At 39.4% G+C, this 12,136-nt stretch overlaps 1 protein-coding gene across 1 annotated transcript; it reads right to left on the bottom strand.

The window, feature by feature from the left end:
- Positions 1 to 316: 316 nt before the first annotated feature.
- Positions 317 to 6,300, bottom strand: LOC122088975. The gene is made up of 5 exons (XM_042658377.1): positions 5,333 to 6,300; positions 5,049 to 5,184; positions 4,690 to 4,937; positions 3,715 to 4,581; positions 317 to 479 (listed from the first exon to the last, which is right to left on the bottom strand). The coding sequence occupies exons 1-5, from the start codon at positions 6,298 to 6,300 to the stop codon at positions 317 to 319; spliced, it is 2,382 nt and encodes a 793-aa protein (XP_042514311.1).
- Positions 6,301 to 12,136: the final 5,836 nt, after the last annotated feature.

The raw sequence follows: 12,136 nt of genomic DNA, 5'->3' as shown, positions 1-12,136 counted from the left end.
GAGACATGGTGTAGAAGGAGTCGAGAGGGGCTACATAAAGCATGCTAAGCCCTATAAAAGTTGTAGAGGAACACTTCCAAGAAAATAAAGGCTGCAACAAAAAGGTTACCAAAAAAATGGAAGAAGGCATAAGAGAGAAGCGGGGAGGGAAGGGATTAACCCTGTAACCGTCCAGAGCGGAGTTCGAATATCAAAGGGAATTGTGCTCAGAGAGAGAGTGTGTATATATGTGTGCTTTTTTCCCACTCATGTTCTTGTTTAATTACCTGTTTTATTCAAAAGCATCATTACTGAGGTCTGGCAACTCTGGAAAGTCTTATGACCCAAAGTTATGAACAGCATCATGAATAACTTCAATTTCAAGAAGGCCTTGGGAGGTAGGCATTTTAGCATCCCTCTGACTGGATGCTTCTGTTTGATCTCTTGGATCAGGATCTGAAACACCCACACAATTTTCTGTTAGAGCTGACTGAGGGACACTACATAAAAAAGATATCATGTTATTTATGCCTAGCATTTTTTTCTTTCAAAATTGCAATCACGGGATGAAGAAAAAAAGGATATAGAAGAAGCATACTCTTCTTCCATTGGACTAATTTCTAGAGCTTTGCAGGAGGAGATACATCGATTCTAATGTCCTATAAAAAGTAAAAGACTGTCAAATGTTGAACAATTCTTGGCATTCAAAATATCAAAAAATATAAATATCAATGACATAAATTTTGCAAAAGACTTTGGACCTCATCAATGAAGAAAGCAATAAAAGGATTTCCTTCAGTGGGGATCTGATCTGTGGACAAGATAAAACCAAACATTCACTCATATATATGTACAATTCAAATGTACTTAAAAAAAAAAAAAAAAAAGAAGTTTCTCAAATGCAAGTATCAATCCAAGACTAAGTCATGTCTGTAATCCCTCCACAACTATTGAGATGATTATCTGGTTATCTAAGAAGCAAAATACAAACATTAATCAATAAATTGAAATAGAAACGTGAGATATAGGCATGCTAGACCAGAAAAATCTTACCCATCAAGAGAGAACTTAGCATCCAAATTCCAAGCATCAAGTTCAATTTTTTTTTAGGAAAGTAACAGCGTAAAACGGAGCGTGAGTTGCATCCTCTAGTAGATTAACATCTCCTAAGCCAAAGATACTGTTTAGTGTCCTCCGCCATATCGTATTGTTATCATGCCATAGATACTGTTGCATAAGTGCTGCCATCCAAATCGTCCCTAAAGGACTTTTCTTTGCGAGAAAGTTGTGTGAGTAGAACATCTTCAAGCTCTAGGGTATCGATTTTAGATTTCTAGTTTGGTCGACTTTCCTCCTTCTTTGGTTTCTGATTTTTACCATCACAAAGAATACAAACAGTGAAATTATAAAAAAGAAAGAGGAAATTAATAATAGAGCATTAGAGACTTATTATTGATTAAGAAACTAAAAAAAATTAGGAAAATTAGGAAAGCAATTGGGAAAAGAGAATTTTTACAAAAAAATTAAATAAAATTTGGGGAGAGAGTATATAGAAAGATATAGATTTTATTTTCTGGTGTAAATATAGAATAATATAGATTGTGGCATGATAAAAGGATAAAGGAATGTGTGTGTGTGTGTGTGTGTGTGTGTGTGTGTGTGTGTGTGTGTGAGAGAGAGAGAGAGAGAGAGAGAGAGAGAGAGGAGGGCGTGAGAGTTTGAGATAGAGTGGAAGGTGTGCGAGTTTAATAAAGAAACTAATTTTTAAGTGAATAAAGAAACTTTTATTTAAAAACTAATATTAGTTTCTAAAGATGAGAGAAAATAGAGAAAGAAGGAGAAGAGTGAGTGGAGGGCGCGAGAGTTTAATAAAGAAACTAAAACTAAATGAGTAAAGAAACTAAATTTTTAATTATAAAAAAAGAACAAAGGATACTAAAAAAATAGAACAAATAAGAAAGATGAAGAAAAATGATACAATAGTCAAATAAAAGATTAGCAACGAAGCATGAGTATATGCACTTATAATAATAATAATATATTAATATTAATAATAATAACCATAAAAATATAATATATATATATATATATATATATTCTTTTAACAAGGTACCCCTTTCCTTTCTTCATATAGGTGAAAGAGTGGCTAAAACCTAGTTTATTTTTCCCAGTTTTCCCCTAATCAACTTTAAAATCGCCAAACATACCTCATCACTTAGGAAATATTGAAAGACCCAAATGCCCCTCTTATTTAACACCCCCAATCAATTTTAGATTTACTAAGATGCGCTTATCAAGGAAATAAAGATTTATTATAATTTTTTATTTTTTATTAGTTATTATTTTTTAAATATCTTAATGGGCATTAGGTGATCAAAACAAAAGAAGTGTTGTAAATGTTTGGATTCATGGTCAAATATGGGTATGACAACAATGTTGACTGAAATTTTCTTAACCAATGTGGTAAGCTTCCCCATGATTTGTTATTTTCCCAAGTGAAGTGAACGCACAACACCATCTAATTTTTTACCATTTCTTTTTTTTTTTTTTTCGCTAGAAGGTCGAAAATATGTATTAAAAAAGAGAGAAGAAAAGGGGAAAAATATAATACAACCTAAGAGCCAAAAGCGAGCCTCCACCTACGGCATTGCCATCAGCGGAGACTCACTTCCGCTATCTCATAAATCTAAATCTCGTTCTTCCTGCCTCATCTAAAAACAGCTCGCTCATGATGCGATGAGGGAGGATTACATCGTCAGAAGAGGTCCCAGTCTTAGCTGCTTCTTTAGCCAAATAATCTGTAATCAGATTAGCTTCCCTGAAACAATGCGAGATCTTCCAAGAAATGTTATTTAAATAACTGAGAAGGTGGTTCCATTCCTAACGAATGAACCAAGGAATAAGCCTATGGTGGAATAGGCCAACCGCTGTAGAGGAATCCGACTCTATCTAAAGGTGATTAAAATTGCTTTCGCGAGCAAGAGAAATCCCCTTAATTATACTACAAATCTCAGTCAAGAAACTGTCAGTGACATCTAGAAAAATGTGATAGCAGAACAACATTCTACTATCATGATCTCTGAATACACCTCCCCCTCCTACACGCCTTGGGTTACCCAAAGAGCAGCCATCTGTGTTAAGTTTCACCCAATCACGCATGGGCTTGCACCAGTGAACTTCCAGGATAGGATTTGAGCAATAGAGGACGTAAAGAGATGCAGTCTTCTGCACAGGGTGATGTCCTCAACCGATCTGGGATAAAATTTTCGGCTGCTAGATATAAAGTGGATGTCCCCTTTAATATTGCTAAAAATCATGTCTAAACTTCTTTTCGTCCCTTCAAAACGCCTTTGGTTTCTTTCTTGCCAGATTACAGCTAGAGAAGAGAACAAGGCAATCACCCAAGCCTCTTTGAGGGGCCAATTTTTAGCTTTGTTTTTCCACCAAGACACCAAATCAATTATTGAAGCTTTAGAAGACCATGTCAAGTTAAAAAGACCAACAATCATTCTCCATAAGTCAGAAGAAAATCTGCAAGCAAGAAACAAGTGGCATATGGATTCAGAATTGGAGCCACAGAGGTCGCAGCGAGATGGGAAATGGATACCCTTTGCTTGAATTTGGTCATCAGTTGGGATTTTCCCATGGATCAGGCGCCAGCCTAGAATTGATAGTCTTGGTGGAATATGTTTGCTCCAAACAAAAGAGGACCAAGGAACCTTGGGTTTAGAATACCTCAAGCTGTTCCATGCTGAATTGACTGAGAAGGTCCCCATAGAGTCCATGCTCCACACGCATCTGTCCTCCATAGGGAGATAGGGTAGCTTGACGGCCTCTATCCTTTGAAAAATTTCTGCAAGAAAATCAGATTGCACTGGAGGCAGCACCCAAGACCCATCAACAATAAAGTCAGCCACAGTTTGATTAAGGTTTGAGAAAAGCTCTTCATTCAACTCAGAGAGAACTGCTATGGGTTTAGGCCCAAGCCAATTATCGTTCCAGAAATTTATTTTTCTTCCGCTGCCAATGATCCATCTCTCATTGTCTGAAATAAATTTCCACATTCTTCTTATATCCGGCCAAATGGAAGAGCGCCTATAAGAGCGTTTAGGAAGGCCTGAATGAAATAAAAACCTTGCTCGAAGCAGACTGCTCAGTTGGGAATCTTCTGCCTTGATTGACCATGCTAGTTTGGCAATTAAAGTCATATTAACCTCACGCAGCCTTCTGATGCCAAGACCCCCCTCTTCCTTGGGTTTACAAATTGTATCCCATTTGACAGTGGTAGCCTTAGAAGAGTCTATCTCACCAGTCCATATAAAATTCCTCATCCACTTTTCAAGATTCCTGATTAAGGGAGAAGGCCACCAGTAAACTGAAAAGTTGTGCAGAGTTATTCCAGAGATGACAGACTTTACAAGTTCAACTGTCCCTGCCATGGACAAAAGTTTCCCCTTCCAGCCAGCTAGCTTGGCTTTAATTTTGTCCATAACAGGGAGAAGGGGGTCTCTTTTCACTCGGCCTTGGAAGATCTCAACGCCCAGGTATTTTGTTGGGAAGTTGTAGCAAGGAATTTCCAACTCTTCTGCAATCCACTGCTTCCTTACTGTAGGAATTTTCCCCAAGAACAACTTGCTTTTCTCTAAATTAAAAAACCGCCCAGAGCATTTTTGATAGATAGCAAGGAAGGACTTCAAATTTCAAACGTACCTCTTAGAAGCATTTATGAAAATGAAGACGTCATCGGCGAATAAGAGATGTGTAGGGACATCAGCACCACGAGGACCCGATAGAGGCTTTATATGAGATTTAGTAGCTAAGTCACTCATGCCATGACAGAGAACCTCTTCGGCAATAATAAATAGGATGGGGGAGATGGGATCTCCTTGACGAAGCCCTCTGCTGACTTCGAAAAAACCCACAGGATCGCCATTCAGGAGCACTGAAATCCTGGCCGACTGAAGCAAGGTATAAATCCAACCAATCATTTTTTCGGAGAAACCAAACCATCTGAGCACTTGGAATAGAAAATCCCAAGAGATAGTGTCAAATGCCTTTTTGATGTCTACCTTGAGTCCAAGATTGCCTCCTCTAGAGGTCTGCCCTATTAAGTTTGCCAATTCTGAAGCTAGACAGATATTAGTCTGAATAAGCTTCCCTTTCTGAAAGGCTCCCTGCTCTTGCAAAATAATTTTTGGCAAAATACTAGAGATACGAGAGGCCATTATTTTAGATAGGATTTTGTAAAAAAAATTCCCCATACATATTGGATGGAATTTGTCAAGAGATTTGGCTCCCTCCACCTTAGGAATTAATAACAAGAAATTATTATTAATACCATGGGGAAGAATACCTGATGAAAAAAAAACCCTTGACAGCTCTGTAGACATCGTCATGGATTATATCCCAACATTTTCTGAAGAACACTCCAGTGAAGCCATCAGGTCCTGGAGAGCTATCCGGATCGAGGTCCCACACCACTCTCTTTATCTCCTCTTCAGAGGGAATGGCATCCAGCATCACTTGGTCCGAATCCTGAAGAATTTTGGGAATGCAGTTAAAAATCTGGGGGTGATCCTCCAGGTCTACTTTCTTGTGAAATGTCTCATAAAATTTTGCCAAATAGGATCCCATCTGATCTCGATCACTAATATCAACTCCATCCTCAGTAGTGATGCATCTAATAGTGTTTTTGGATCTCTTGATTCTGGTCATGACATGAAAAAATCTAGAACACCTGTCCCCTTCCTTAAGCCATCTTACCCTAGATTTTTGAAGCCACAATTTCTCCTGGTTTTCCATTGCTTTCCAATATTTGGTCTTGGCATCGGCTTCCTGATCAAAGAGCTGCTCAGTGAGGCCATCCTCCTCAATGCTTCTCTGAATGTTCTCTAGCTCAGCCTTGGAAGTAATCACCTCCTGATCCAGATTAGGGAAGGCTTCCCTAGACCAAGATTTAATAATAGGCTTTAGAGCCTTCAGCTTCTGCGCAAGGATGAAAGGGGGAGATCCTGAGAAGTTATTATGCCAAGCTTCTTTTATCACATCTAAAAATTGATGGTGATCCATCCAAAAAGAATTTAGCCTCAAAGGGTAGTTTTTGGGCTTAATAGAAGAAACTGAGCAAGCCATCAGGGGAGCATGGTCTGATGCAACACGAATCAGCACCTTTTGAATGCAATCGTCAAAGATCTTCATCCACTCTTCATTCACAAAAGTTCTATCAAGAACCGCAGCAACATTACCCCTTCTTCGGTTATTAGCCCAAGTAAATTTTCTTCCCGAGGAAGGGATTTGGATCAAAGCTAAAGCATCAACCATGGCAGCAAACTCAGAGGCTGCGCCAAGAGAGAATCTTCCTGGTCCTCATCTCTCGTGATCATAAAGGGTTGCGTTAAAATCCCCAATAATCATTCTCAGCGCTCTCGAATCACCGGAAACTATATCCATCCACAGAGATCTCCTTTCTGCTCTGAGGCATTTTGCATGCACCATAGAAACATTAAGCACTCTACCATTCCACTCCATCTGGATTGACAACTGCTGCTCTGACATGGAGGATATTAATGGTTTCCTTAGTCCTTGCTTCCACATGATCCAAAGGTTTGGATGAGCGTCGACCCTTTCATTATGAATAAAATCAGTCACGAAACTAATTTTACTAAAAAGGCTTTTTGGAAATTTATTCGTAGAAACCATTTGCTCAGCCATACAAATGATATTAGGAGAGTTCTCACGGACTATCTTCAATAAGGCAATCCTAGCTGATGCCTTGTTAATTCCACGGACGTTCCAGAAGAGGACTTTCATGGACGCCTAGATGATGGGCTTTGGTCGACTCTAGCTGGTCGACCCACTTTCTGCACCTATTTTCCCTTCTTTCTTTGCATTCTAACCCAGCCTTGCTGCCCTTCTTCCCTTGCCATAGCCGCTGAATCTACCATTGCAGCCGCCTCGTGAGCATCGTCGCGATTGGCACCATCACAGGTGGCAACACGCTTACTCCTGCACACAGTCTCAAGGTGCTGATCACTGGCATCAGGGTTGCTGCCAATACAGGATCCAGAGGTCTGATTGATAGGACCTTGGGTATGTCCAAGATCCATACCCACTTCTGCCTGACCCACTTCTTTACTCAAACCGAGCACAACCTCCAACTGAGGATCCCCATGCAGATTGTTTGCATTTTCAAAATTTGGAATCTCATGTTGATTTTAAATCCTATTATTTGTGGAAAGAGAATCCACATTGGAGCCCAAAGGAGAAGGTCTCCTTGATGGAGGCGTCATATCCTCCCTAGGAGTCTCAACGCCCCCACTTGCCATGTTTAAGGAACTTTCCAAAATAGGAGAGTCCTCCCTGTCACTTCCTCTCTCCACCATGGCTGGTTCAGCAGGCCCAATGCCTCCTCCCTACCACCGTGTAAGGTGGCCTCAGATTCATCGGCATCATGAGCATCACGATGCTGAGGTCGACGTGAGGAAGAAAAAGTGGAAGGCACCACTGTTCCCCTAGGATAGTCATTGACATATACTGCTCCTGGGACTCCTTGATTAGGCTCCATCCGACGAGCTCTCGAGTCTGCTATCTTCTTCTCTTTACAATCAGATAGGACATGTCCCACTTTTTTACAAAATCCACACTGCCCCATTGAATCTTCGTAGAGCATTTTTTGCTCAAACCAGAACAAGTTTGCAGTTCCTGGTTGCCGTCGCTCTACCTGAATTTCCTTAGGTCTTGTAGATCCCGCGTTCATCTCCACTGGGACGCGAGCATATTTCTCGTACATTACATTCTTCGTGCGATGATCGAGAGCCACCGGACGGCCCACAGCCTTAGCCTTATCCCTTGCTCTGATACCATTTGTTATGTGCATAAATGGGGAGATGAGAGAAAACATCGAAAGCAAATAAAATTAAAAAGGAAAATAGAAAATATAAGAGATAAAGGAAAGGATTGGCTTTGCTAACGAAGCCAGATGCCCCGCTTGGATGAGGAAGCTTATCTCTATCTTAGAGACGATTTCAGGATTTAATTGCTACCCCCTTCATTATCTCTTGCTAAATAAATATACATATATGATAACACTTGAAAAACCAGCTCTTAGCCTTTTACTAGTTACAACTTTCCACACACCTCTCACTAGTTCCACTCAATTACAACTTTTCACTTATTTCTTAACCATCCAAGTCCACCTATTCAACCTATATATGATAATTAACTACCCATATATTTCTAATATATAAAATAGTATAAAAAATATATAATATATATAAAATAATAATAATAATAATAATTTTTCATTCATGTAATAATTAACACTTGGATTTCACTTTTTGGACTATATTCTGGGTATACAAGTCATTCTATAGGGTCCATTGGATTCAAATAAATTAGAATCACAGGTAGATCGAATCTTTTAATATGGACAAACTCATACCATATAACTCATTTGAAGTATCTAGATTAGTCTAACACCGTACTTGAATCAGTCTTCATAAACCCTATTTTAGTTATGCATGTTATCCTATGGGCCCCACCTGATTTGGATTCAAATAAAAATCAGATGAGTATGGTTCCTCAATCTGATCAAATTTTCCATGTGGTATACTCCACATTAGGGTTGATACAGGGTCAGGTTGTGCCAGGTTTTTTAAAACCCAAGCCCAACCCTACAACTCTTTAATTGGGCCCGAGCCCAGCCCAGCCCAACCCTGCCAAGGCTTGGAAAAATTCTTACATACATCTAATGCCAAGACATCATTCCAACAGATTTTTTAAAATCAAAAGTGGGTGATGACTGATGAGTTTATACTTTATAATAATGTATTGGGTTTTTTAAAGTAAAAAATGTGACCGATGTCTGCATGGAACATTATAATATATTATATTAAAACCTATATTACAATGTGTATATATTATAATAATATGTACAACTAATGATGTAAAAGGAGTATATATATATACTCCTTTTACTCGCACGTGCAAATGCACGTTTGGCCATTTGTCATGTAGAAGAGAGAGAGAGAGAGATAAGTTCAAACCAGTTTGAATGAAATATTTTTCACTTGAAACAATACATTGTATATCTAAACCTCTTTTCCACTACCCACCCTTGCAAAGTGACAAGCATATCAATCAAAGCAAAGGATAAACTACTAATGGTGCCTAGATAACAACATCTTCATTATTATCATCTTCGTAGTCGTCGTATTATCATCAAGTTAAGCAAAAGTTTGCTTGATCTGTGTTTAAAAAGTTTAGCACCTAAGATATTCTTTTTGGTCGATGATAAAGTGGAATGAAGAGTTTTCTTGGAAAGAAAATGGACAAATGTATAATTACAATAGAGATCCAACAACAAACATGAACAAGTCAAAACTCTTACTACAATTTAAAAAAAAAAATTTTAATCGGTTAACAAAACTATCTCCAAATCGTTACAGAAAATTTTCATATTTGGACTCCTCTGAAAGAGGGTACAACCCCTCCAAATCTTGAGAACTATAATTGTAGATCCATCCACACTTTGTGTCAACACAATATAGATAAATGATATTCGGTAATATAGGGATACTTCTAAAGTATAGCTTTCTCAAACCAATAATCTAAATATTCATTGAAGGTGGTGTGAAGGGATAAAGTAATGAAGGAAAGAAGAAAATGGTGACATAATTAAGGAATTTCAATGGAGTACTAAAAATAAAACAATGAATTTTAAAATATTTAAATGCACTCGATTTGAGGAAAAATACCTCTCCACACCTCCACTAACTTTGTGCAAGGAAAACATGGCAATACATGCACCTTACTCAAACCAATGGATCCAAGTATCCTAAACATGGGATTTAGTTATCAATATCGGCATTGGTATTGATGCGGTAAAAATTGATCAGATGACCTTCCTTGCAGTTCCTGGTGCTCCAACCGACCTGCATAGAAGAGATGACAGGGGAGAGCTGGGCTGACCCGATAGGGGACTCTCCGATGCCTAATTCAGATTTTTCCACTGCAGATGCTCAAGAGATCTTTTCCAGTAAAAGGGAGTGATTGATCGATCCTCCATGATGGAGGCTTACCTTGGTATTTATAGGCTACTGATGGAAAGAGAAGGAAGGGCGTTTGTGGAGAGTCCTGTTTAGGCATAGAGTCCTTGAGGGGAGTGGCTCCATAATTCTAAGAATATTCTGGGTTCTAGGGCATATTCTGAGAATATTCTTCATTGATCTCGGAGGTGCAAGTCGTGAGAGGGGTGGACACCTCTGATGGCGTGTAGTGGATAGTGTCCTGCTCCCGTGATCAGGGATCACGTCCCTTGAATATAGGAGTGGATGCATGCACGTTTTTGGGTACCTTACTTGACCATGTCGAGCCGAGGTGATAGGTTGGTCGAGCCAAGGTGACTGGTAGCAAGGCCTGATGGGGGGCCGAGGTGATAGCACGGCCTGTTGGAGGGTCGAGGTAGCAGCACGACCTAATTAAGGGCCGAGGTGATAGCATGGCTTGATGGAGGGCCGAGGTAGTAGCACGGCCTAAGGAGATGCCGAGGTGGCAACACGGCCTGATGAGATGCTGAGGTGGTAGCATGGCTTGATGGACGGCCAAGGTGGAAGCATGGCCTGATGGAGGGCCGAGGTGAAAGCACGACCGGATTGAGGGCCGAGGTGGCAGCACGGCTTGATGGAGGGCCGAGGCAGTAGCATGACCTGATAGAGGGCCGAGGTGGAAGCACGGCCTAATGGAAAGCTGAGGTGGAAGCGTGGCCCAATTGAGGGCCAAGGTGATAGCACGGCCTGATGGAGGGCCGAGGTAGTAGCACAACCTAATAAGATGCTGAGGTGGCAGCACAGCCTAATAGAGGGCTGAGGTGGTAGCACAGCCTGATGGAGGGCCAAGGTGGCAGCACTACCTGATGGAGGGCCGAGGTGGCAGCATGTTTGAGATTTAAAATATTACCGCAAGCGTATGGATCAGTGTAGCTACGGGTCGAACACAGGGAGAGCAGCCACTTTATTTTTTATTTCTTTTAATAATGCGAAAGTGAACTGATTAATGGTTGTGATCTAATTCTAATTACCGTCCTAAACATATGTATCTAAAATAACGTACTAACCATTTGTCATCTAAGAATTTAAAGACGCAAGCCACGCAATTAAAACTAAATAAATAAATAAATGAAAAGACACAACCCACACAATTAAAAAATAAATAAATAAATAAAGGAAAAAAATGCTGAAATAAAAATAAAGTAAAAGAAAGGGGATAAAGCTAGAGAGAGACTCACAAGTAGGTTTCTCTACTTAGCCCGAGGGATGCATCATAATATGAGCTTCCCTACTTGACCAGAGAGTCACTCTTACAAGGGTTTCTCTACTTGGCTTTAGGGAAAGGGAGACAATTAAAATAAAAACAATAAATTGATGGTTCTATGGCTAGGAGGGGCAAAGCCAACACATACACTAGCCATGAACCTTGTGGGAAAGGGATAGCAATAATGTAACGACTGAAAATAAAAATCCTAAATTAAGAAAGAAAGGGTAGTCAGAAGAAGGAATGAGAGGGGGGAGAGAAGACTACTGAAGGAGCCTACTTACTTGAATCAATGCTTGAACTTGAAAAAAAAATTGCTCCACGGCTCGTGATCTTGTCACCTAGATCTAAGCCTAGACCTATAACTAAAAAAAATTACAACTCAATTGCATAAATCATAAACATAAAAAGGCTGAATAAAAATAAAAGAGTGCTTGCATTAATTGACATAAAAAAGACTATTACAAAAGTGATTAAAGAAAAAATAGAGAAAAACTAGAACTAAAGAGAGAGCAAGAGAAAGAGAGAGCAACTAAAAAAAAACTAGAAGAAGAATGAATTATCTCCCCTCCTCTTACATGAGTTGTATTTATAGGGAATGGGGAGGTAGGGTAACAAATTTCTCTTTCCTAAAAGAGAGAAACCCACAATTGATTGTGAGATCTTTTGAGACCAAAAGTGCTAAGGTGGAGGAGAGAGAAGAGAGAAATAAATTTAGAGAAATTTCCTATAATTTTTTGCTTATTTTCTTTCCTCTTTTTTTTCTAATTTATTTTTCTTCTTTTTCTCTCTCCTAGGGATGATTTTCTTCTTGCTTTGTGTGATTTGGACAATCTTTGGTGATGAT

Source organism: Macadamia integrifolia, chromosome 9, assembly GCF_013358625.1.
Source record: "Macadamia integrifolia cultivar HAES 741 chromosome 9, SCU_Mint_v3, whole genome shotgun sequence".
Taxonomy (NCBI): Eukaryota; Viridiplantae; Streptophyta; class Magnoliopsida; order Proteales; family Proteaceae; genus Macadamia; species Macadamia integrifolia.
Note: the sequence above shows the minus strand (reverse complement) of the source record. Positions and strands in the feature narration are given on the sequence as shown.

Coding starts and splice junctions, on each gene's coding strand:
- LOC122088975 (XM_042658377.1), bottom strand. CDS start 6,300: ATGGTTGATGCTTTAGCTTTGATCCAAATCCCTTCCTCGGGAAGAAAA. Junction 4,582..4,689: donor TTCATAAATGCTTCTAAGAG/GTACGTTTGAAA, acceptor TCCTACAGTAAG/GAAGCAGTGGATTGCAGAAG. Junction 480..3,714: donor TCAGCATGGAACAGCTTGAG/GTATTCTAAACC, acceptor TTTTTTATGTAG/TGTCCCTCAGTCAGCTCTAA.